Source organism: Oncorhynchus keta, chromosome 37 (genome assembly GCF_023373465.1).
Source record: "Oncorhynchus keta strain PuntledgeMale-10-30-2019 chromosome 37, Oket_V2, whole genome shotgun sequence".
Lineage (NCBI taxonomy): Eukaryota > Metazoa > Chordata > Actinopteri > Salmoniformes > Salmonidae > Oncorhynchus > Oncorhynchus keta.
Window position 1 is genome coordinate 674,304 of NC_068457.1, and position 26,953 is coordinate 701,256.

Sequence of the window (26,953 nt, forward strand, 5' to 3'; positions counted from 1 at the left end):
ACCACAGGTTGACTCCAATCAAATTGTAGAAACATCTCAAGGATGACCAATGGAAACAGGATGCACCAGAGCTCAATTTCAAGTCTCATAGCGAAGGGTCTGAATACTTATGTAAATATGTTTTATGGTGTATTGGGGAGGATTTTAAAAAATCTATTTTAGATCAAGGCTGTAACGTAACAAAAGGTTGAAAAGGTCAAGTGGTCTGAATACTTTCCGAAGCGATGTACATGACGGGATGTTAATTGTTAAATTAACTCAGCAACCACACCTGTGTGGAAGCACATACATTCAATATACTTTCTATCCCTCATTTACTCAAGTGTTTCCTTTAGTCAGTTACCTGTATATTTATAATATAATGGTTCAGTGATGAGGACTGATTGATTTGATCGCAATATGACTTGCAGTATGACCTTTGGAAATTCCCATAACAATTTAGCATGTTAAATGTTTGCTTTAATATTGGGGGGATTAATGCAAACTTATACCCTTGATTTTTCCCCCCCTCTACAAATCAAGATAATCATGAACCAAATTTGTTAAAACTTTGTAATAAATGGTTTTACTATTTGAACGGGTGAGTACATGAAAGTTCTGCACTTTTTGACATCACTAGCTTTTGTTTTTTCCAGCAGCACACAGAAGCAGGAACAGGTGTGCCAATCATTCTGTCTGGGTGTCAGCACAGCTACTCACAATCCACTGTGTTTGGAGTGCCTTTCAAGACCATCCAGCAGCAAGGAAAGAACATGGGTCAGTTTGGGGTTGTCTTATCTATTACCTAAAATTGCCAGGCTACGCCAGCTCCTGTTTAATGAGGAATACCTTAACCAGTGGAAGACGGGTGCATGACAGACCACATACTGGATCATGAGCAATGCAATGGACCAGGTAACGCTTTATAAAAAAATATTTTATTACAATCTTTTGTTACAATATTTAAAACAGGCAACTTCAGAAACACGAACAGCAATGTTAATTAAATACCTGGATGGTGACTTGAGCATGGCTCAGACAAATACCGAGGACTTCAAATCATGTACCGTCACTAAGAGCATTAAATTACATGTGACAAATCTACCTAGCGAAGCCACCATCACCACAAATATGGGGAAGCACAAGTGACACTGAGCAAGACCTACAAACAATAGCCGACAACCCTGAACGCAGGGCAAACAGTTTAGGATGGACACCACAACGTGCTTGCGCCAACAGCTCAGACCTTTGTAGTTTGGACCGACAACTTCCATCTTATACTCCAGTGACCCGAATACAGGTGCACCACAGGCTATAAAAAGAGGCAGAGCATAGTTAGGGGATGCACCAATTACAGAAGGGTGGTTAAAAAAAAAGTTAATACAATTAAGCACAGCAAATTGCCCAGTCACAGCACACATAAAATTAAAATAGAGAGAGCATGCAAAGATCATTGATAATACAAGTCGTAGAAGAGCTAAAGTCCACCCTATGACGTATAGAACAGCTAGTGTCCTGTGGTGGAAGTACATTAGTGTTGACATCAGTCCTGTACTAAAAAAATATATAACACAAGTTAAGTATCAGGATGGTGAGGTCTCACGATACAGACTATGCTGCCGGGAAGAGCATGCACCAGTTGGGGGTGAGCGCATTCAGTAGACTTCAAAACAGCTAGTGTTCTACAATACACCTATCCTGTTCATATACTCAAGATAAACAGATACAGGGAAGTATCATGATGGTTAAGTTCTCGTCAGAGTACAGGCTGTGTGGCACATTGCAAGCAAGCTCTGGTGTAATATAACCCCATTACATTGTCGAGTTGATAGTCAGGTTAAACTACATTAGCAACAATAAGAGTAATGTATACAGGACGATAAGGCAGAGTTGACAGACTGAGCTGGCAGACTTTACACCTCATGCTGATCTTTGTGTAGATCGTAAATGTCACCGGAATACTGAAAAGACTGATCCAACCATTTTAGTTAATGTGCATAAAAATAGCTTTATTTCCAAATAAATCAGAACATGCATGCAGAAATCAATGATTCATTGACTTCTCCACTCAATTGGTGATTCACATATCTTGTGACAAAAGCAGCAGATTTTTCCCCATGCAAATGACACATGGCTCAATTCAGTTCCCCTGAACAATTACATAGCAATCCTTCTACAAAACATAAATATATACGGCTTAAAATGTCAAGAAAAACATAAATGTACAAAATAAAACTATTTGCTTCTTGAACTAGTGTATAAAACATTTAAAACAAATACAACAGCTAAGAGGGGGAAAAGCCCCAACCTGAAAGGCAATACAATTTGATAGTTAAATTGAACAAGTATTCTAAAACATTGGACAGAAATAGTTAGTACTAGCATTAGTAGTTAAACGGGTTTCCCACTATAGGCATCTTAGTAGGGATGTGGATCGTTCCCTTTCACAACGATTCAATACGCATCTAGATAGTTGGGCTCCGATATTATACAGGAATTATGAGTTTTAGTTGAAACGAGTCAGTACGATTCAGTTTGATTAGAGGAACAAATCGATGCGATTCACTAACATTTGTTACATAAAACACATTCATTTCCCATTCTAAATTCAAATCCGTTGCCGATAGAGCTCATAAGCTGGGTCTCAGAGCTGACGCGTGTAAATCGTATAAGTCTAGTGTATGTAGGCACCAGAGCTGAGCCATTAGGGAAAACTGGGCATCTACCACCTGGCTATCGGGTGGATAGCTTTGTCAATTTAGTGATTTTCAAACATTTGAACCAGGGCCTCTCTGTATCAGTGAATCAATACATCCCGACTTCTTAGGTACGAAGACACCAATTATTCCAAGCATTTACAGTAATGTTAGACAAAGTATAAAATATTTGGTAAATAAACATCTGGCAAGAAATTGCTCAGTTCCAAGTTCAGAATTTTATTAAACTGGCTATGTACAGATCCCTTGAAGCGTACAGTCCATGTGCAGTGATAATTGTTTTATGTCAACAGCGATAAACCACTATCTGTTCAAATAGCTTAGTTTACAAGCATTGTAAACCACTGAGATGAGGTCTGACAAACTGAGCTCACCAATCATGTATGTGTCGTTGTGTTGCTCGTTTTTACAAATAATTGTGGTGTGGATGGAGTGGGTGTATACACACAGCGATTTGTCCTAGGAACAAAAGCATGTTGATTTCAGTCCAGTCCAAATAAAACAGCCTGGAGAATCAAGCTTGGCCCCTGCTATATTTATAGAGTAGCATGTATCAAGGTATTTTCATCAATCTGGAATTCACTACAGACTTAATCTGTTTGACAAAATACATTTGAATCGAAACAGAACCCGTCATCATTTCCCTACACAGGGATTCTTTTTTTAAATATTGTAAAAGAAAATGCTACAGTAACAAGACTTCTGTAGCACCAGTATATGGGTACCAAGGTTCAGAGCAGGGGGGGAGGAAAATAAATATCTGTACCATGTCACCTCACAGAGTGAAGTTGTCATTGCACCTTGTTAGTGTCATAAAACAGTGTGGGAGAGAAAAGTCAAGATTTCACCCAATATCTTTCCTGTAGGGAAAAAAAGGGAGGGGGGGAACTGACGGTTAAAATGTTGATTCCGAACTTGTGGTGGAATAGGAAAAGCAGTTTGTTTGGTGTTCTCCCCCTCTGGGACTTCCTAGCTTGACAGTAAGCAGGCAAGAGGAGAGGTTTGCTTTCGAGAGGCACTGGAGAGCAGGCAGGGGGCCCGACGAAGGTGGGCTTTAGGCGTAGATCTCCGTTGTCGGAGCCTTTTTGTAAATGGGCTTCTTTCCCAGATCGTAGCTGCCTTCGTCCTTCTTCTTCATGCGGTAGATGAGCAGAAGGACGAGGAAGACTGCAAAGAGCAGCCCCACTGCTCCACCAGCAATCAGAGCTGAAACAAAACAATGGAATTACAATTAGCCCCGTAATCTGGCAAATAACTTGGACAAGCTACAAAAGAAACTGTACAGTGAAATCGAACTGCCACAAATACTTTATTGAATCGCTTTGAAATGTATTTTTTTTTTATTTGACCTTTATTTAACTAGGCAAGTCAGTTAAGAACAAATTCTTATTTTCAATGACTGCCAAGGAACAGTGGGTTAACTGCCTGTTCAGGGGCAGAAAGACAGATTTGTACCTTGTCAGCTCGGGGATTTGAACTTGCGACCTTCCGGTTACTCGCCCAACGCTCTAACCACTAGGCTACCCTGCCGCCCCAAATAATTGAACCCTTTTCAAAGATCAATAATAACAATTTGACTAGCCAAAATAAAGTTTAGTGTGCCGTTGCCCCACCTGCTAGGACCTCTGTTTTTCTGAAGATGCTCTCCTCCCCCGCATGGGCCATCAGTACGTTTGATGGGTACTCCTCGGGTTTGGGAGCACCCCGCACTGACACTTCATTGTTCTTCTGGACCAGTTCAATCTCATTCGGTGTGGGTTTGGTCCTCAGGGGTATGTCCAGGTCTGGAATCTTGTTGTCGTTCATGTTGGACTATGAGCAACAAACAGAGAATTATACCTACTTGAACTATAAAGTGACTAATTTCATACATGATAGCTAATTATGAGTAACCTTACCTTTGTCATGGTATTGTCATTTTTGATTGTAATAGTTACTGAAGAGAGAAGAAAACAAGTTAGAATTAAATATTGTTATCAGCTTTTTTAACGCAAATTAGCAGATCTTTGCAAACACCAACCTCCATCTCCAGAGCCAGAGAAGTCTTCATCGTCCGTTTCATCCTCATTGTCAAATGTGTCGTGTTCCTCATCAGGGAAGCCAAAGTCGGAGCCGTCACCAGACGCAGCAAGCTCGTCGTGCGACGCGGCTTGGGTCGTCTTCATGGGCATCCATGTCTCAGTCTCCCGCACCTGATGGCCCAAACACAGCACTTAGAGGCAGAATAAAAAGAGATCCCAGCTGGCGTAAGGCTACTTTAAAAAAAAAAACATTTCTCAGCTGTGGAGAAAGTCTAAGCCTACATTCCAACAACTGTGGTATAACATGAACCAGAAATCTATTGTACACATTAAATCCACTTAAATAATTACCGTAACCTACAATGGTTAATTCTCATACACTGTGGGTTATATAATACATTTTTACAAACTCCTGCAGTTGCAGTACAACTTTTCCTACCAGAGCTCTGCCAGTGCCACTGAACTTTGTACAAAAACTTCTGCTTAACCTTGGTAAAAACTGTCACACGTTAACAGGAAGTGAGTGGGCCTCTGACTAATCTTTGACAGGAAAGGTAAGACAGGAGGTGACCAACTAAAGTAAAGAAGTCACTCATTTTCCCGTTTAACACTACACTTAAAGTTGGCCTTTCAAAACACACAGAACTAGTCACCAGTGACAGGGTCCACAAAAACCACACGTCTTTGACATTCATTCCCTTAACCACCAGACGCTCTTAAAAAGGGATGGTTCAGGCAAAATGTATATTTGGGTCAAGTTACCCTTGAGTTGTGGCTGAATGCCCATGGTGACAGAATCCACAATAAGCCATTATTTAGTTATCATTGTTAGGATTCAGGACTAAAACAGCCAAAACAGATGTTAAGCAAAGCTGCACTACAGGCAGAAACTTCCCCAAAAACATGTTAAAAGTATTGAAGCAACCAAACATAACTCTAATTCCATCAAGCCACTGGTGAAGTTTCACAGCTCTGGTAAATCAATCCGCTTCTGGATACCCGATGGAATACAATACAACTTTGTTGGCCAGAACAGAAACGGCTGCAAGACTACATGGGGAAATAGTTTGTTGAATGACAAAAATTGGCATTTTACATATAAACAATTCCTTTAAACTCGACCAACTTAGTTTGAAGTGTTTGCGGAACTTTGGGCTTGCAGTGAATCATTGATAACATTCGTTTTGGCCATTTACAGGAAAGAATTTGGACAATGCTGTAGCCAGAAGTAAATAATGGATTATTGTGGATTCTGTCACCATGGGCCTTTAGACAAGGTAAAAATACATTATGCCTGAACTATCCCTTTTAACGTCATCTAGCCAAAATTAAGCGAATCATGATGGGCTTGATTGGATTTAACATAATTGAAAGACAACTTTTGCTAATCACATTAGCACACTTAATTTCATTGCCCATTTGCTGAGTAAGCACTGTGAATGAGATTAAACCGCAGAGCAATTGAATGGCCAGATCCAATTAAAACACAAGCAACAGGGCCAAGGTGCAAAAAAAGATTCCTAAAGTACATTTAGGCAGAACGTGTTTGGGGTTGAAGTATTAGGCCTCTCGCACACTGGGCCTTGTCAGATGTCGTCACGCTAAGTTGGGTTAGCACTGATTGCTGAACAAGACACCAGAAACATGCAGCCGGTTGGATAACACCTGGCTCGGCAAATATATGCCCCGTCTATGATTAATGAAACAGTCATGCATTATTCATTGTTCAGAGGCAAAGGAGGGGGAGGTCTAGTTTTTTTTTTACTGTTCTGGATGGCTGCTCAGGGCTGCCTGGGATACTGGAAGCCTTGTTCCTCTTTTAGCCAGGTGGTTCCCCTCTCTATCCCCCACAAAAAAACATGCATAAAAAGGCAAAAATCATGATACGCATTTTTATTACAGCATTCCATTGAACAAAAGAAAGCAACTTGGGCACATTTGAAATAATTAATTTTAAGCATTGCCCCAGGAGTTTAACCGTGCTCTGAAATTCTGTTTCAAATAGTGTGGTTTGAAGCTAATCCCCTCTAAATTACATTTGAGGGAGACCAGGGAATGCCATTGTTGCTGTCAGAATCTTCAAACAGGCAGCCATTTTCTCCTTGTGTTTGCACTGAGGTAGGTAGGGCTTGCACTCATGTCCTCAGCACTTTTGTGACAAAGGCCCTCTATGCTCAGAATTGTAACTAAGTCCGATGCATCACCATTTAAAGTGGCAATCAACAATTGAAACAAAGTGCTCTCCCTGTGTTGCTAAAAAGCTGGGGAATTGGACTGGTGAAATGTAACCACTCATTCATAGACAGAGCAATGGATGCAAGGACTGACCATCCATGATATCAAATTTATAGTTTTAACCATGTTTAGGCAAGTGTGTTTACATTTACTTTGTTTACAAACAGTAAAACAAGCTTATATTCTTGGTTCTGATGGGGTACGACAGTTGAACTAAGCTCATGAGGAATTAATAGGCTGTTCTTCAAGAATTAATGGGTAGACATCATTCATTTATAAGTAAAAACAAAATATAGCAACTTCTGATTGCCCCTTTAAACTCACATGGGCATCCACATGGCTACAGGGACTGATTTAGACTCCAGATCTCAAAGGAGGCTATTTTCTTCACTTCTTCATCTCGTTTCGAAGCAAATTCATCTCACTGGCACATCAGGGCACGCCTCTAGTCATACACATTCACCAGGCCTATATGGTACTTTTCCCAATGAAAACAAGGTTCAAATTCAGTGTTTGGTGAATACCTAATCTATATACAGTATTTGACCACAAACCACCAGATCTTTCCAAGTAGAACCCAGAAATGCACTACTTGAGCCCAACGTATGCTAAATGACAATTGGGGTAGAGGGGAAATTTCACACAAAACCCCTTCTTTCAGTTCCCACATTCCATCCTCTAAAGGGATTTTATAGCCCAATGGACAGCAATGCAGAAACCATTATTAGCCTACATCCTGGTGAAAGTGTTATGTTCTCTCCACAACCTTTCACTGGGCATTCAATTCAGCCCACCAAGAAAGAAAAAAGGCTCCTTCTAGTGAAAATGATCTCATGCTTAATTAAAAACATGCATTCCAACAAAAATAGCCATGTGCCCAGTAATGCCAAAAGGAATAATTTTGATAGCAGATAAAGGCCTGAAAATAGTGTGTAGGCCTAAGTCAGAATGGATAACAAGAAACAGAACATTGACATTTTACAAATGTTTATTTAAAAAAAAAAAATTCATCCAAGTCAGCGCGTAAGAAGGGATGCTCGTTAAGCTGACAAGGAAAGACTGATGTAAATAGAGGTCAATTGGTATGACACATGGCACTGATTAAAATACAATGAAAATGCATCAAAGTACTGTGCATAATGGTATAGGCCCATTGTTCTATTCTTCGGCTCGAAGTCCTGATGAGCTTAAGAATAAAAACAGACATTCACCCATAAACTTAAGATGGATGAAAGGAATGAGGCTTGACATAGTTAGGCTAAGTAGCCATCAAAGTAATAACAAAAAGGCAGGCACACAAGTGATCAGAGGACTTTTTTTGGTGAGAAAGCAGAAGCAAGCTTCTGGTCCACTAGCTGGGAAGCTTGGCTAATGAAAGTACCCTGGCCATTTAGATCTGTCCAAATCCTGAAGAGGGCCATTCAAGGTCCACAGAGGTCAAATTCCACAGGAAAACACAAAAGGGAAAATGAGAGGGGCAGCCTCTGCATGGTTTTGAGGAATGTAACAGATTCAACTTAGGCTGCTAGGAACCTCATTGTGGAGACCAGCTTGTTTAATGTGTGCTACCACATTTAGAAACTTCTACCCAGAGGTGTAGGCTAGGCTATCAAAACAATGGCCCAACTGGAAAAACTTGTAACAGAGCCCTGTTGTTGTTAAACTGGAAAATGATTTATTAGAATGCGGCCTTAATCCTCCTTTTCATCTCGTTTAACACCCGATTTACTTAACAAAAAGGCACATGTCAATAGAAGTTTTTTTTTACTGTTTTGTTCTCCATAACGCTTCAATAGTGTTTAGCAAATAACCAATTTCAGTTATTCTTCGCTTTTTTAAACAAAAAAGTTCAATCATGTCCATTTCATTCGGTTTCTCCCCGTGAGCTCAATGTGCAGTTTTTCTAGGTATAAATCAAATCAACCGAAAGGTGTGATACAGTAGGGAATAAATGCGATAGTGTAGTTGCGTCTTGAGGCATCTACCTGACAATACATGATTTAAGTCAGGGATGGGCAACTCCAGTCCTTGGGGGAAATGTATATCAGAAGAACAGAATGAGTTGGTCTACTGTATGTTAGTTATCTGGCTATGAGCCATGTCATAGGCAGTAGGCCTGTTCATTTAGCCGACAAGATATCCATATGTCCTGTGCCATTATTTTATAGTAAGAAAAATATAACTGAATAAAATAGGAAGGAAATGTTTCCTATTACAAAGCGTGTGCAAAAGTGTACAAGTGATCTGAAACAGGTCCCATATGCTAGATGTAGAGTTATTTGACAACTTAAGGTGTGAATGATACAAACCTTATGTGGGTCTTAAATCAAAACATGTAGCAAAAAAAGAAGCTTGCACTCTGATCCTCGTCTGAGGCTGTTCTCAAGTGATCTTATTTTCGCCCATCAGATTATTCACAACTTTAATAATTAGGGATGCACGATATAAAAACCGGTGAACATATCAGAGTCAGCCAATTTTAGCTAAAAATGCAGTCTCCCTAACACCCCGATGTCAAAGCTGATGTGCATACCTATATAACATAGGTACATGACGTAATGGCGCCACGTAAAATGTTGCACTATATGTGCCACATAGCACTCTTAAACTTGCCCACAATGTCCGCTGTGTGGATCTAGCAGTCAACGACTCGAGCAGTCATTTGAAAGAGTAACAATTTCAACGAGACAACGCAAATCCATTAAAGCCAAGATAAAAGGAAGTCATTGCTCTTGACAATCAACCGTTCTGTCGTGGGTGACGTTGCTATTAGCTTCACGACATACATAGATACTACGGAATGCCATTTGGGTGTCAAAAGATACAGTAGCAATGTCAAAGCTGTACAAAGCCTGCAAACACCGGCCACGAACGATGTGTTTACAAAACCACATTGTTAATAATGCATCAATACTGCATCGTTGGTACGACCGCAACTTCTGGGGTAGCTAGCTTTAGCATGGTACCTAGCACCAATACAACCTTGCCATTGGCTACACCCACTGCAACGCCCAACACTTAAGACCCATTAAGTTTCTTTTTTTTTTTTTTACTGACTGACAATATTCATTTATAAATGTAACTTCATGACATGCAGTACTTTGGGGTGGACCCTCGTGTCAATCAATGAGAAAAGATTTTAAATAGACAAATGGTGGCGTCGCAGAGAAAAACATTTATTTCCAAAAATGTAAATGAACCACCTGCAACTGGATATTTTTGAAGACTTATTCGACTGAATCAAGAATGAATTTAGTATTGCCAATTAAGACTGGTCGAAGATTATTTTTGCTACCCTAAACAGTACCTATCCCGTAAAGGGTAATGGAGAATTACATTAGCCCTTTACAGTTCTGTATCTGTATTCAAAAGACTAGATTTGACAATAAGCACCTATCCTTAGGGCAGGGTCTGCTGAGCATTGCATTAGCATATTCCCTCCATGTAGCCCAGGCAGTCTCACTGGATGGTGTCTAGTTAGCCTATAACCATTCTGTTTTATCCCCTTCCCGACATCTGACAATTAAGCCGACAGGACTGGACACTGTCACGCAATTCTCTGATGTTGTCAGATTACATCAAATAGGACAAGGAAGTACACCTACATCCTGGTATGTGCACGTTTGCTTAATTTGGGCTCCGAAGTGGCACAGCGATCTAAGGCACTGCATCTCAGTGCTAAAGCCATCACTACAGACCCTGGTTTGATTCCAGGCTGCATTACAACAGCCCATGATTGAGAGTCCCATAGGGCAGCACATAATTGGCCCAGCGTCGTCCGGTTAGGGTTTGCCCAGGGTAGGCAGTCATTGTAAATAAGAATTTATTCTAAACTGACTTGCCTAGTTAAATAAAGGTTAATACAAATAATAATCCACTTCCAAAAGTTATCAAACCAACTGTCCAAAAATGACAACCACACTGCATTAGGCATACTGAATTGAGTCTAAACAATGATAGTGTTGAGCCATGTTACATGAAGTGTTTGTTTAATTTGATAATTGATTGCAGTCTATTTGGCAAATGATCAGCAATTAAACATTTAACTGCTGTAATTGAATATAGTCAAATGGAAGTAGGTCAACAGTAATGGTCAAATTACAAGAGCCCAACTAAATATGGGTGTCCCCAGAAAAAAGTTTCTTATAAACTGAGTGGTTCAATCCCTGAATGCTGATTGGCTGAGAGCGTGGTATATCAGACCGTATACCACGTGTATGACAAAACATTTATTTTTACTGCGCTAATTACGTTGGTAACCAGTTTATAATAGCATTAAGGCACCTCAGGGAGTTGTGGTAATATACCAATATACGACGGCTAAGGGTGGTATCCAGGCACACCACGTTGCGCATAAGAACAGCCATTAGCCAAGGTATATTGGCTATACCACCCCACCCCCCCGGGCTTTATCGCTTAAATCTAGCTTGCCCTCATTCTGAGCTACATGTGATGGGTTGTCACTTCCATGATTATCATTCTACCTCACACCAGAAATTAATTTTGCTACGTTTGTCTGGCTAGCTAGATATAAACTATCACAATTTAAACACCATTGCTTACGATGGAGAGGCCAGGGGCCACAAACCATATGCCTTACTCTTTAGATAATAATTTTGGCCATTTAGCTGACTTTGCTAGGTAGTTAACGTTAGCTGTACTGTAGCTAGTTATCCAGCTAGCTGACTAAACACAATTAGTTAAAGTTTAACAAAACACAGTAACCTACATTGTGTAAAAAGTTTAACAGATAGCTAAAACAGTAGTTACCTTAATTACCATTACATTAACCAGGTCGAAAACACTGCTCAATAAACATCATGTGTTGATGGCTAACGTTAGCTTAGCTAACTAAGTAGATAGCTAACTAGCCGATTAGCAGAAATAACAGCTACAGTCGCTAACGTTAGCATTGTATTGGCTGTAGCCAGCTCAAGTAGTAAGGTTAGCTACACAACAACGTGGTAAAGTTAGTTAGGCTAAGTAAACTAAAACGATCACAATATAAAGTAAAAGTGATTAACGTTAAACTATCTATAACTAACGGTAGCTGAGTTAACGTTACCCGGTGTTCTGTTAGCTAGCGAACATTACTTACCGACTCAGAGTAGACGGAGGCAAATAAAAACAACACGAGGAACACTTTGTGCATGTTTCTCTTGACCGTTTCTTCAACAAAAAGTGCTGTAAACTTGGGAAAAGAGTGGAACGAAAAGTCCTATAAACACACTTGAAAGTTCACGTTGCCCACTGTATATCACCTTGCTATTACACAACTTGTATCTTCCAATTCAGTCAGTCACTGATTCAATCTACAAACTACTTCGGATTGATATATTTTGTATCGCACTTTACACTCCACCCCCTGTAACAGCAACCAATAAGAGCTACGCAAAGGTTCTTACTCTCCCTTCGTCATAATTTACCGTAAACTCGTGCTCCGAACCCCTCCCCAGACTCAACAGGTTATTTATTAGAACATCTGTACTTAAGCAGTCGATTAGCAAGTTCTTGAATGTAGAATAATGTAGCTACGATATCATTCATGTTCTTGGTGGGAATTGTAATGCGGCTCATATAGCGAGAATTGCTATAATATTATCATTATTGATTTGTGGCACTTTAAACTCGATGCTCAATTGAAATTGCCATGCATTGTTTTACCTATCTTCCCCTCACTTGTTTATCTCCATGATGACATAAAGAAAACAGAAATTACATTTATGTAGAGAGGAAGAGACGAAGCCAGAATCTTTGATTTACTGTAAAATGTGTGCCACTCCTCATGGAAATTCCGTCATGGATTTTTTTTTACTTACGTAATCTTCCGGTAAACCCTCCCCTTACGCGTCATAACTGTTTGTGTAGAAGCGAAACCCCGCAGACCAAATAACATTTCATGTCCACCACAACAGCTCTTAAATGATCATATCCACTCAATTGTTATTGTAGGAGTTTGATGAAACTTTGAAGGATTGTAGACCCATCCAGTGGTAACAGTAGTGGGATAGATTTCAATCAACATGTTTAAAATATATAAGTAGCTAGTCACAAACAAAATATGTGTTGTGCAAATATACAATGCAACCAAATGCGGTCAAATATGTTTTTGTGAACGTGACAACATTTTTGACTCCACAGATGACATTTGTGACCTGCATTGTACATATTTGTGACTTGAATTACATTTATGAGGTGCATTAAGTCTGTGACTGCCATCCAGTGGGGAACCCAGAGGGCCTTCTAAAAAGGTATACATTTATTAAATTAAAATTCGTTAAAAAAAGTGTCTTGGCAAATGAGAAATGCTCACTAACAGGGATGTAACAAATTTGGGCACAACATTTGAGAGATATACGCTTTTTCTGGGATCTTAGCTCATGAAACATGGGACCAACACTTTGTTGCGTTTATATATATTTTTCAGCATAACATTAAATATATTTTAATATAATTGTAGCCTATACTGCATTCATATTTCTAATACAGTTATCTCGGTTTTCATTTAATCATATTTGTATCCTTTGCTTGTTAGCAACAATTGCAAAGAAATTGGCAACTTTGTATTTGTTGAAACACATTCGTTGTGGTATCAGAGGTCATACATAGAAAGACAGATAACATCTGGATTTTATGTTTGGCGGAGATCTTTGTATAAAGTGATGTGAATGGGCAAAAAAGCATCTAACGTTGCACTTAACTGTTCTCCAAGTGGTCTGAAGCAGTCGTTAAATAACAAGTGTTTTTAAGAAAAACTTGAGTAACGATGGTTTTGGGAAACCGCTCAGAGATTTAACGATGCTCCTTCCAAAGTCTTAATGATGAACTTAGCTTTAAGATGTTTTATGAAATGGGGCCAGAACATCACTATAGGTCCGAGCTCCCTGCCATCCAGCCACCCAAGTCATAGACTGTTCTCTCTGCTACGGCAAGCGGTGCCGATGCACCAAGTCTGAAACCAACAGAACCCTGAACAGCTTCTACCCCCAAGCCATAAGACTGCTAAATAGTTAAAGGTGCAATATGCAGGAATCTCTCTGTCATTTCCTGGTTGCAAACATTCAAATAATTTGTCTAATTTCAGTTTATGTGACAAAACAAGCAATGTATAGTGTAGAGAATCATTGTACTATCTAAACCGCTGTGAAATATAATATTGTATTTTCAGCTGTTTGAAGTTGGTGTACAAAACCGAAAGTAAAAAATGTTTTTTTTTTTACTTTCAGAATGGGAAGCATAGATATAGCACACATAGAACATATCTACTACTTCTTAGATTTGCTTTCAATGTGGATGACATATCTATAACTCACATATAGCACACATAGAACATATCTACTACTTCTTAGATTTGCTTTCAATGTGGATGACATATCTATAACTCACATTTAGAGAACAGTCTATGTGCATTTGGTCAGGTCGCCCAAAAAGTTACATATTGTAGCTTTAACCAAGTAGCTACCTTAACTATTTGCATTGAGTCTTTTTGCAGTAACCTTTTTGACTCATTACGTATAGTTGAAGTCGGAAGTTTAAATACACTTAAGTTGGAGTCATTAAAACTAAGTTTTTCAGCCACTCCACAAAATTCTTGTACACAAAATATAGTTTTGGCAAGTCGGTTAGAACATCTACTTTGCGCATGATGCAGGAAATAATGCCAACAATTGTTTACAGAGATTATTTCACTTATAATTCACTGTATTACAATTCCAGAAGTGTACATACACTAAATTGACTGTGCCTTTAAACAGCTTGGAAAATTCCAGAATTTGATGTCATGGCTTTAGAAGCTTCTGATAGGCTAATTTACATAATTGTAGTTATTTGGAGGTGTACCTGTGGATGTATTTCAAGGCCTACCTTCAAACTCAGTGGTTCTTTGCTTGACATCATGGGAAAATCAAAAGAAATCAGCCAATAACTCAGATTTGTTTTTTTTTAAAGATAGGTCTGGTTCATCTTTGGGAGCAATTTCCAAATGCCTGAAAATACCACATTCATCTGTACAAACAATAGTACGGCAAGTATAAACCCCATGGGACCACGCAGCTGCCATACCGCTGTCATACCGCTGGAGAACTGTTTGGCCATAATGACCATAGTCATGTTTGGAGGAAAAAGGGGGAAGCTTGCAAGCCGAAGAACACCATCCCAACCCTGAAGCACGGGGTTGAAGCAACAAAGTCAAGGTACTGGAGTGGCCATTACAACGCCCTGACCACAATCCCTTTGAAAATTTGTGGGCAGAACTGAAAAAGCATGTGCGAGAAAGGAGGCCTACAAACCTGTCTGTTACACCAGCTCTGTCACTTATTGTGGGAAGCTTGTGGAAGGCTACCCGAAACGTTTGACCGAGGTTAAACCATTTTAAGGCAGTGCTACCAAATTCTAATTGAGTGTATGTAAACTTCTGACCCACTGGGAATGTGATGAAAGAAACAAAAGTTGAAATAAATCATTCTCTCTTCTTTTATTCTGACATTTCACATTCTTAAAATAAAGTCTTTACTAGGACTAAATGTCAGGAATTGTGAAAAACTGAGTTTATATGTATTTGGCTAAGGTGTATGTAAACTTCCGACTTCAACTGTAAATGTTGATTTGAAATATTTTGGACATCAGAGGAATCTTGAGGGAATGCTATTTGAGTCAGAAAAGGATATTCATATGATAGGTAAGATATACAAACCTTGCAGAGAGCCTATCCAAATGACAATCTCATAGTAAAAAAATATAAACCATTGGAACCAAGACTTAAAGATAACTGATATCGGCACAAGACGGAGGGAATTTTGGAAGATAACTAATGAAATTACAGTTAAAGAATATGTCCGCTGAATCCACTATAAACTAATGTATAGAAATTATTACACAAGACAAAATTCACAAATTCTATAGCATGAATGCAGTCATGTCTTAAGTGTACAACTAACAATGACTAAATAGTCCATACATTCTATAAAATCGAAAATTTATGGGCAGAGTTATAAAGTTGGCTGTCAGAAGTATTAGAATGTAAATTTACTTTTAATCTGTCTGTTTTCATATTTCAAAACATGGCATACAGTATGAGGTTGGACGATACTTTTCTCATGAATCATCTTGACAAAAATGTATACTTAAAAGCTGGAAATCAACCAATCCTCCAATGTTAACACAATGGAAAGGTCAAATTCTTTATTATATAACTGTTGAAAGAGCATTAATGATTGAGAGAAACACAATGGTGCAGTTTGAGGACATGTGGTAGAGAGTGATGTGGGTGCTTAAGATGGGGATGTGAGCAGGTGGGTTTGGACAGGGGTCATGTTGTGGATGTTTGTGTATTGTAAAAATAAAAATAAAATCTTACCAAAAAAATGAAACGCATGGGGTCTTTGACAGGCAGTTAACGAGTTTTCTGTTGATATCTAAAAAGAACTGATGCAGAGGGCATCGAAATTGCTAGCATAATGCTAATGTTGTCTCATAACTGCAACTCAGATTCACTTCAGATTTGATATAAGGTGTATTGTCGTGGCCAAAGGTGTTGAGAATGACACAAATATTAATTTCCACAAAGTTTGCTGCTTCAGTGTCTTTAGATATTTTTGTCAGATGTTACTATGGAATAATTACTAGCATTTCATAAGTGTCAAAGGCTTTTTATGAACAATTACATGAAGTTGATGCATAGAGTCAATATTTGCAGTGTTGACCCTTCTTTTTCAAGACCTCTGCAATCTGCCCTGGCATGCCCTCAAGTAACTTCTGGGCCACATTCTGACTGATGGCAGCCCATTCTTGCATAATCAATGCTTGGAGTTTGTCAGAATTGGTGGGTTTTTGTTTGTCCACCCGCCTCTTGAGGATTGACCACACGTTCTCAATGGGATTAAGGTCTGGGGAGTTTCCTGGCCATGGACCAAAAATATTGATGTTTTGTTCCCCAAGCCACTTAGTTATCACTTTAGCCTTATGTCAAGGTACTCCACCATGCTGGAAAAGGCATTGCTCGTCACCAAACTGTTCCTGGATGGTTGGGAGAAGTTGTTCTCTGAGGATGTGTTCTTAGGCAAAATTGTGTGTGAGCCCACTCCCGTTGGCTGAGAAGCAACCCCACACATCAATGGTCTCAAGCTGCTTTACTGTTAGCATGGCACAGGACTGACGGTAGCGCTCACCTTGTCTTCTCCGGACAAGCTTTTTCCCGGATACCCCAAACAATTGGAAAGGGGATTCATCAGAGAAAATGACCTTACCCCCGTCCTCAGCAGTCCAATCCCTGTACCTTTTGCAGAATATCAGTCTGTCCCTGATGTTTTTCCTGGAGAGAAGTGGCTTCTTTGCTGCCCTTCTTGACACCAGGCCATCCTCCAAAAGTCTTTGCCTCACTGTGCATGCAGGATCACTCACACCTGCATGCTGCCTTTCGTGAGCAAGCTCTGTACTGGTGGTGCCCCGATCCTGCAGCTGAATCAACTTTAGGAGACGGTCCTGGCAGTTGCTGGACTTTCTTGGCCGCACTGAAGGCTTCTTCACAACAATTGAACCGCTCTCCTTGAAGCTCTTGATGACCCGATAAATGGTTGATTTAGGTGCAATCTTACTGGCAGCAATATCCTTGCCTGTGAAGCCCTTTTTGTGCAAAGCAATGATGATGGCACGTGTTTTCTTGCAGGTAACCATAGCTGACAGAGGAAGAACAATGATTCCAAGCACCACCCTCCTTTTTAAGCTTCCAGTCTGTTATTCGAACTCAATCAGCATGACAGAGTGATCTCCAGCCTTGTCCTCGTCAACACTCACACCTGTGTTAACGAGAGAATCACTGACATGATGTCAGTTGGTCCTTTTGTGGCAGGGCTGAAATGCAGTGGAAATGTTTTTTGGGGATTCAGTTCATTTGCATGGCAAAAAGGGACTTTTCATCTGGTCACTCTTCATAACATTCTGGAGTATATACAAATTGCCATCATACAAACTGAGGCAGCAGACTTTGTGAAAATTAATATTTGTGTCATTCTCAAAACTTTTGGCCAGGACTGTATTGTCTTTGTACTAGTCTAAAGACCGTTTGTGAAGGAATTGTTGTTGCGCTCCAAGATGGTCAATGGTCCAAGATGGGTATGGGGTAAGTTGAGCCGCCTTGAGGCTAGTGGATGATGGTGTCCTGTGACAGTGGATAATGGTGTTGGCTAGTCAAAATGTAATTCATGGAATGGGGGTCTGGCATATTGTATATATTAAATGTATGTCTACATTCAGATATAGATCTCTCTGTTCAATATCACTTATCGTTCCATTTCTTGACCAGTTGTCTGGGATATGAGGCTACTATGCCCATGAAACTGATCCAAGAGATTCTTTATATGTTTAGCAAGCTCAGACTCCATGTCATCAGATAAGATATTGTGTGCCTCTGCTACTCTACTATAGCCTCTTTCGCACTGGTTATTTTTTGTCAATGTACCTCTTCAGTGTCCTTCAGCCTCTTTAAATCTGCATATTCCTTCAAAGCTCAGTTGTCCTGAGTCTGCACAACTCTGCCAGGACCTAGGATCAAGAGAGACACTCAAGCGTTTTAGTACTATATCTCTTGACACAATGATGAAAATAATCATGGCCTCTAAACCTTCAAGCTGCATACTGGACCCTATTCCAACTAAACTACTGAAAGAGCTGCTTCCTGTGCTTGGCCCTCCTATGTTGAACATAATAAACGGCTCTCTATCCATCGGATGAGTACCAAACTCACTAAAAGTGGCAGTAATAAAGCCTCTCTTGAAAAAGCCAAACCTTGACCCAGAAAATATAAAAAACTATCGGCCTATATCGAATCTTCCATTCCTCTCCAAAATGATAGAAAAGGCTGTTGTGCAGCAACTCACTGCCTTTCTGAAGACAAACAATGCACACGAAATGCTTCAGTCTGGTTTTAGACCCCATCAAAGCACTGAGACTGCACTTGTGAAGGTGACCTTTTAATGGCATCAGACCGAGGCTCTGCATCTGTCCTCGTGCTCCTAGACCTTAGTGCTGCTTTTGATACCATCGATCACCACATTCTTTTGGAGGGATTGGAAACCCAAATTGGTCTACACAGACAAGTTCTGGCCTGGTTTAGAGCTTATCTGTCGGAAAGATATCAGTTTGTCTCTGTGAATGGTTTCTCCTCTGACAAATCAACTGTAAATGTGAGTGTTCCTCAAGGTTCCGTTTTAATACCAGGTTCCGTTTCAGGACCACTATTGTTTTCACTATATATTTTACCTCTTGGGGATGTCATTCGAAAACATAATGTTAACTTTCACTGCTATGCGGATGACACACAGCTGGACATTTCAATGAAACATGGTGAAGCCCCAAAATTGCCCTCGCTAGAAGCATGTGTTTCAGACATAAGGAAGTGGATGGCTGCAAACGTTCTACTTTTAAACTCGGACAAAACAGAGATGCTTGTTCTAGTAGGTACCAAGAAACAACGAGATCTTCTCTTGAATCTGACAATCAATCTTAATGGTTGTACAGTCGTCTCAAATAAAACTGTGAAGGACCTCGGCATTACTCTGGACCCTGATCTCTCTTTTGAAGAACATATCAAGACTGTTTCAAGGACAGCTTTTTTCCATCTATGTAACATTGCAAAAATCAGAAACTTTCTGTCCAAAAATTATGCAGAAAAATTAATCCATGCTTTTGTCACTTCTAGGTTAGACTACTGCAATGCTCTACTTTCCGGCTACCCGGATAAAGCACTGAATAAACTTCAGTTGGTTCTAAATAAGGCTGCAAGAATCCTGACTAGAACCAATTTTTTAAAATCATATTACTCCAGTGCTAGCCTCCCTACACTGGCTTCCTGTCAAGGCAAGGGCTGATTTCAAGGTTTTACTGCTAACCTACAAAGCATTACATGGGCTTGCTCCTGCCTATCTCTCTGATTTGGTCCTGCCGTACATACCTACACGTACGCTACGGTCACAAAGGCCTCCTAATTTTCCCTAGAATTTCTAAGCAAGCAGCTGGAGGCAGGGCTTCCTCCTATAGAGCTCCATTTTTATGGAATGGTCTGCCTACCCATATGAGAGATGCAAATTCGGTCTCAACATTTAAGTCTTTACTGAAGACTCATCTCTTCAGTGGGTCATTTGATTGAGTGTAGTCTGGCCCAGGAGTGTGAAGGTGAACGGAATGGCTCTGGAGCAACGTACCGCCCTTGCTGTCTCTGCCTGGCCGGTTCCCCTCTTTCTACTGGGATTCTCTGCCTCTAACCCTATTACAGGGGCTGAGTCACTGGCTTACTAGGGCTCTTTCATACCGTCCCTAGGAGGGGTGCGTCACTTGAGTGGGTTGAGTCACTGATGTGATCTTCCGGTCTGGGTTGGCGCCCCCCATTGGATTGTGCCGTGGCGGAGATCTTTGTGGGCTATACTCAGCCTTGTCTCAGAATGGTAAGTTGGTGGTTGAAGATATCCCTCTAGTGGTGTGGTGGCTGTGCTTTGGCAAAGTGGGTGGGGTTATATCCTTCCTGTCCGGGGGTGTCATCGGATGGTGCCACAGTGTCTCCTGACCCCTCCTGTCTCAGCCTCCAGTATTTATGCTGCAGTAGTTTATGTGTCAGGGGGCTATGGTCAGTTTGTTATATCTGGAGTACTTCCCCTGTCCTATCCGGTGTCCTGTGTGAATTTAAGTATGCTCTCTCTAATTCTCTCTTTCTCTCTTTCTTTCTCTCTCTCGGAGGACCTGAGCCCTAGGATCATGCCTCAGGACTACCTGACATGATGACTCCTTGCTGTCCCCAGTCCACCTGGCCGTGCTGCTGCTCCAGTTTCAACTGTTCTGCCTGTGATTATTATTATTTGACCATGCTGGTCATTTATGAACATTTGAACATCTTGGCCATGTTCTGTTATAATCTCCACCCGGCACAGCCAGAAGAGGACTGACCACCCCACATAGCCTGGTTCCTCTCTAGGTTTCTTCCTCGGCCTTTCTAGGGAGTTTTTCAGAGCCACCGTGCTTCTACACCTGCATTGCTTGCTGTTTGGGGTTTTAGGCTGGGTTTCTGTACAGCACTTTGACATATCAGCTGATGTACGAAGGGCTATATAAATACATTTGATTTGATTTGATTTAGTTAGGGATGGAGATTTCAGAATTTTTGGTGGTCTTCTATTAACACATCTAATCTGCATCTGCATGTGCATGTGATAATCTGAGGCCATCGCCCCGAATTTAACCCGCTAATATAGAAAATGCTTCTGCTAATAATTTGTGAGGCTATTTGTTAGTTAACTGTCTATAGTTAGACACAGTACCAGTCAAACATTTGGACACACCTACATTATAGAATAATAGTTAAGACATGAAAACTATGAAATAACACATATGGAATTATGTAGCAACCAAAAAAGTGTTAAACAAATTATATTCCACCCATACGAGTTGCTGGCTCCATGTGGTGAGATAAGTGGAGACGAGGCAGTGAAGAGTCGTCTCCAGGTCCTGATTGGCTCGCTCCGACTGGCCATTTGACCGGGGATGAAGACCAGAGGACAGGCTGGCCAACGACTCAATAATGGTGCAGAACGCATTCCAGAACTGGGACGAGAACTGGGGACCGCGATTGGAGATCATGTCGACCAGCAATCCATGGATCATGCTGCACCATGAGCTGGGCCGTCTCCTTAGCTGAGGGCAACTTAGGAAGGAGAATAAAATGGGCGGCTTTTGAAAACCGGTCCACTACCGTAAGGATGGTGGTGTTGCCATCAGATGGCGGGATGGCCGTGACGAAGTCCAAGGATATATGGGACCAGGGGTGGTGAGGGACAGGAAGTGGTTGAAGGATGCCAGCCGGAGCATGCCGCGGAGTCTTGTTCTGTGCACACACAGTACAGGCGGCAACGAATGCAGAGACATCAGTAACCATGGTGGGACACCAAAAACGTTGTCAGACGAAATCCAAGGTCCGACGGGAGCCAGGATGACAGGTGAGTCTCGAGGAATGTGCCCATTCCAGAAGAGGAGCATCCAAGGTCTGGCTGGGAACACTATACCTTGCGGACCAGACTCTCGATATCCCAGACAATAGAAGCTGCTAGACAGGAAGTAGGGAGGATTGTGTTGGTGTTCGAGGGTGTAGTAGCGGGGCTGTACAGGCGTGAGAGCACACCAGGCTTCACATTCTTGGATCCCGGGCGGTAGGAAATAGCGAAATGGAAGCGAGTGAATAACAGGGCCCATCTCGCCTGCCTGGCGCTTGGAGGTGCGAAGATATTTCATGTTCTTATGGTCTGTCCACACCAAAAATGGCCCTTCTAACCTTCTAGCTATCTTGACAGCGAGTAATTCTCGATTGCCCACATTGTAGTTCCTCTCGGCGAGGTTAAGGCAATGGGAAAGGAAGGAGCAGGCATGCAGCTTCTGGTCCTGGGCAGAGCGTTGCCACAGGACAGCCCCAACGTCGATGTCCGAGGCGTCGACCTGCACCACGAGCTGACAGGATGGGCCTGGATGGATTAAGATGGGGGCTGTAGTAAATCGCTGCTTGAGGTCAGAGAACGCCCGGTCAACTGCTGGAGACCATGTGAACGGCACCCTGGGAGAGGTGAGTGCAGAGTGGGGGGAAGCAAGTGTGCTGTAACCACGAATGAAACAACGGTAGAAATTGACAAACCCCAGGAAACGCTGCAGCTGCACTCTGGATGTGGTTTGAGGCCAATTCACCACCACTCTCACCTTGTCAGGATCCATCTGAACACTCTCTGCAGTGATGACATAGCCTAGGAAGGAGATGGTGGTGCGATGGATCTCACACTTCTCCACCTTCACGAACAGCTGGTTCTCCAGGAGATGCTGGAGGACCTGTCCAACATGGAGAACGTGTCAAGGTAGACAAAAACAAATCATTTCAACATGTCTCGAAGAACATCAATGATCAGGGCCTGTGGGAGAATTGGTCAGTCCGAACGGCATCTCCAGTTACTCGTAGTGCCCGCTAGCCGTGTTAAAGGCAGTCTTCCACTCATCCCATTCCCGTTTCCGAACCAGATGATGGGCGTTCCAAATGTCCAACTTGGAGAAGATGTTTGCCCCCTGGAGAGGCTCGAAAGCTGAGGAGATCTGTGGTAGCGGGTAATGTCATTGAGACCCCCGGTAGTCAATACATGGATGCAGGGTCTTGTCCTTCTTCTCCACAAAGAAGAACCCTGATCCAGCTGGGTAGGAAGAGGGACGCATAAACCCAGAAGTGAGAAAGTCCTCAATATATGCTTTCATCGCTTTGGTCTCCAGAACCGACAGGGAATAGTCTCCCCCGAGGAGGTGTAGTGCCCGGGAGAAGGTTGATGGCACAGTCATAGGGCCGATGCGGAGGAAGCGAGATGGCACGGACCATGCTGAAAACCTCCCGGAGGTCCTGGTATTCCACTGGGAATGGCTGTGAGGTTCTGGGCTTCTCCCAAGCCCGCAGGAAGACGTCCCGGGACACGCAGCACCGACTTCAGACATTGTGCATGGCAAAACAGGCTCCAACCCAGGATAGAACCAGTAACCCAGTCGATCAGATGATTGTGCCTCTGGAACCAGGAGAACATCAAGACCATGGTCGCATGAGGAGATTCAATGGGCAGGAACGGCATACTCTCACTGGGATTCCCTGACACTCTCAGGTTAATGGGAAACATAATATGGGTGACTCTGCCAATAGAGCGCCCATTCAACGCTCTATTGTCCATGGGAATGGAGAAGGGTTGTATGGGAATTCCCAGCTCCGACACCAGAGTGAAGTCCATAAAGCTCTCATCAACCCCAGAGTCAATGAGCACCCGGAAAGGTTTGGACTGGTCACCAAACAACAGGGTAGCATGAAGAGGGGTACGAGCATTGGAGGATGGGAAACTCCCCATACGGCTCACCAGCATTCTCGTACCTACTTGATGAGCATGTTTTTTTAATGGACAGGTAGCTTATAAATGTTCCGTAGCTCCACAATATAGAATATATGTTAAGTCTGCTTAAGCGCTCAGCTGGAGAAAATCTAGCCCTGCCCAGTTGTGATTCCCAAGAGAACTCGGGTGACATCGGGAGTCTTGACGTAGCTGGAACAGCTTACGAGCAGCCTCTGTCCCAGACAACAGAGAATCAAACACCTTCCAGTACTTCTGCCACAAACTCCTCCAGACTGAGGCGGCTGATGTTCCCACACCGCCGTAGCCCAGGCGAGTGCCCCCACGGACATCAGCATTATGAGGTATGTTATCTTTGAGCGGTCTGATGGGAACGAAGAAGGCTGCAGCTTGAAGATGAGGGAGCACTTCGAAGGAGGTAAGCGGGATTCTCGGGACACTGGGGTAGACTGGGAAGAAACACCATTGGTGGCAGTTGCTGAGAGTCTGGTTGATTAATGGTGTGGCGCTCTGCCTAGTAGGGAACCATTTCAGAATTGCTCCAGCAATGTCTCGAACGCATGGTCACGCTCTAACCACTAGGCTACCCTGTCACCCCATATGACCCAGATGCAGACACAGGAGGTGGATAGTACAGTTCTCAGACGATTTATTGTAAACACAGGGCAGGCAAAGAGCAGGTAGAGGACAGGCAGGGGTTCGAGATCAGAGTCAGGCTGGTACAGGACGGCAGGCAGGCTCGGGGTCAGGGCAGGTAGAGGATTGTAATTAGGTCAGAGTCAGGCAGATGCAGGCAGGCTCGGGTTAGGGCAGGAGGAATAGTCAGAACCGGGAAAACTAGGAAAAGAACTTGAGAAAAGGGAAGACGGGAAAGCATGCTGGTAAGACCTTTCAAGACAAACTGGAAACAAACAAACAGAGAACACAGGACTAAATGCACCAGGGATAATGGGCAACACCTGGAGGGGGGAGCGGACAAGCGAAAAGACAGGTGAAACAGATCAGGGTGTGACACATTGTCCTTTTTGCCAATGTGAACGTTAATTTTGTCTGCCCCTTCCCAAAAATATTTGGTGATTGGCATGTAGGCTATTTGATTCACCAACAGTTAGGCCCTAAAGTTTAGGTTTACACACTAATGAGAGCCTAAAATAATGAAAAAACAAACGTTTGCTAATGGGTATCCTAATAATTCTAAATAAATCTAATCAATGTAGCCAATAGATATACAATGCATTTGGAATGTATTCAGAATCCAATTAGTTTTCCACATTTGGTTATGTTACACCCTTATTCTAAAATGGATGAAAAAAAAATGTAAATCATCAATCTACACACAATACCCTATAATGACAAAGTGAAATCAGGTTTTTAGACATTTTCGCAAATGTATTAAAAATAAAAAAACAAAAATACATTATTTATTTGAATTTAGTGAATTTTGAATTTAGCTCAGTTGCTGTGGTAAATTCAATTGATTGGACAGGATTTGTAAAGGCACGCACCTGTCTATATAAGGTCCCACAGTTGACAGTGCATGTCAGAGCAAAAACCAAGCCATGAGGTCGAAAGAATTGTCTGCAGAGCTCTGAGACAGGACTGTGTCAAGACACAGATCTGGGGAAGGGTACCAAAAATATTCTGCAGAATTGAAGGTCCCCAAGAACACAGTGGCCTCTATCGTTCTTAAATGGAAGAAATTTGGAACCACCAAGACTCTTCCTAGAGCTGGCCGCCCGGCCAAACCGAGCAACCGGGGGAGATGGGTTTTGGTCAGGGATGTGACCAAGAACCCGATGGTCACTCTGACAAAAGCTCCAGAGTTCCTCTGTGGAGAAGGGAGAACCTTCCAGAAGGATAACACTCTGCAGCACTCCATCAATCAGGCCTTCGTGGAAGAGTGGCTCGACGGAAGCCACTACACAGTAAAAGGCACATGACAGCAAGCTTGCAGTTTGCCAAAAGGCACCTAAAGACTCCCAGACCATGAGAAACAAGATTCTCTGGTCTGATGAAAACAATATTGATCTCTTTGGCCTGAATAACCTGGCACCATCCCTATGGTGAAGCATGGTGGTGGCAGCATCATGCTGTGGGGATGCTTTTCAGCAGCAGGGACTGGGAGACTATTCAGAATCGAGGGGAAAGATGAACGGAACAAAGTACAGAGAGATCCTTGATGAAAACCTCAGACTGTGGCGAAGGTTCACCTTCCAACAGGACAATGACCCTAAGCACACAGCCAAGACAACGCAGGAGTGGCTTCTGGACAAGTCTCTGATAGTCCAGTGGCCCAGTGGCCCAGCCAGAGTCCGGACTTGAACCCGATTGAGACCTGAAAATTGCTGTGCAGCGATGCTACCCACCCAACCTGACAGAGCTTGAGAGAATCTGCAGAGAAGAATGGGAGAAAATCCCGAAATACAGGTGTGCCAAGCTTGTAGTGCCATATCCAAAAAGACTCGACTCGCTGCCATAGGTGCTTGAACAAAGTTCTGAGTAAAGGGTCTAATTACTTATGTAAATGTGATATTTCAGTTTTTAATTTTTAATACATTTGCACAAAAAAAAGTTTTTACTTTGTCATTATGGGGTATTGTATGCAGATTGATGGGGGGAACAATTTAATTCATTTTGGAATATGGCTGTAACGTATCAAAATGTTGAAAAAGTCAAGGGGTCTGAATACTTTCTGAATGCACTGTAAATTGCACAAGAATGATCCATTTATGGATTTAGTTAAGGTAGGCCTATTGGTTTTACCTTTATTCAATCCACCTGCCACCTGCCACCCACCGGCGCGATATCCAAACAATGTTTAATGACCCTAAACCACCCGCCCGCGGATATAACCCGCGGATCACTACGACCTGCCACCACTTCTTAAATATTTGGTCACATGATTCATTTTGTGAATGGTTTCCTAGAAACAAGGAGTGGCTTAACTAAACCGTTGGCTCAACCCCACTCTCCCCCATGAGTCTCTACACGTGGAGGCTGGTGACTTGAGCAATTGAGGAGGATGTGAGACCCACGGTATAGACGTTGAACACACAGAGATGTCAAAGTATGTTTCAAAAATCGTCAAAAGAGTAATTATTTTAAC

General features: G+C 42.0%; 1 protein-coding gene across 1 annotated transcript; it reads right to left on the bottom strand.

Moving 5' to 3' along the window:
- Window positions 1–895: 895 nt before the first annotated feature.
- sdc4 (syndecan 4) lies at window positions 896–12,289 on the bottom strand. The gene is made up of 5 exons (XM_035754793.2): window positions 12,051–12,289; window positions 4,717–4,888; window positions 4,595–4,632; window positions 4,310–4,508; window positions 896–3,902 (listed from the first exon to the last, which is right to left on the bottom strand). Exons 1-5 carry the CDS (start codon window positions 12,102–12,104, stop codon window positions 3,751–3,753), a joined length of 615 nt encoding a protein of 204 aa, XP_035610686.1. The 5' UTR covers window positions 12,105–12,289; the 3' UTR covers window positions 896–3,750.
- Window positions 12,290–26,953: the final 14,664 nt, after the last annotated feature.

Excerpts from the sequence above, each read along its gene's own strand:
- sdc4 (XM_035754793.2), bottom strand. The coding sequence starts at position 12,104 with ATGCACAAAGTGTTCCTCGTGTTGTTTTTATTTGCCTCCGTCTACTCT. Across the intron at positions 4,633-4,716 it reads CTCTGGCTCTGGAGATGGAG|TAACTATTACAATCAAAAAT; the intron begins GTTGGTGTTTGC and ends TTCTCTCTTCAG. Across the intron at positions 3,903-4,309 it reads AAAAACAGAGGTCCTAGCAG|CTCTGATTGCTGGTGGAGCA; the intron begins GTGGGGCAACGG and ends GTTTTGTTTCAG.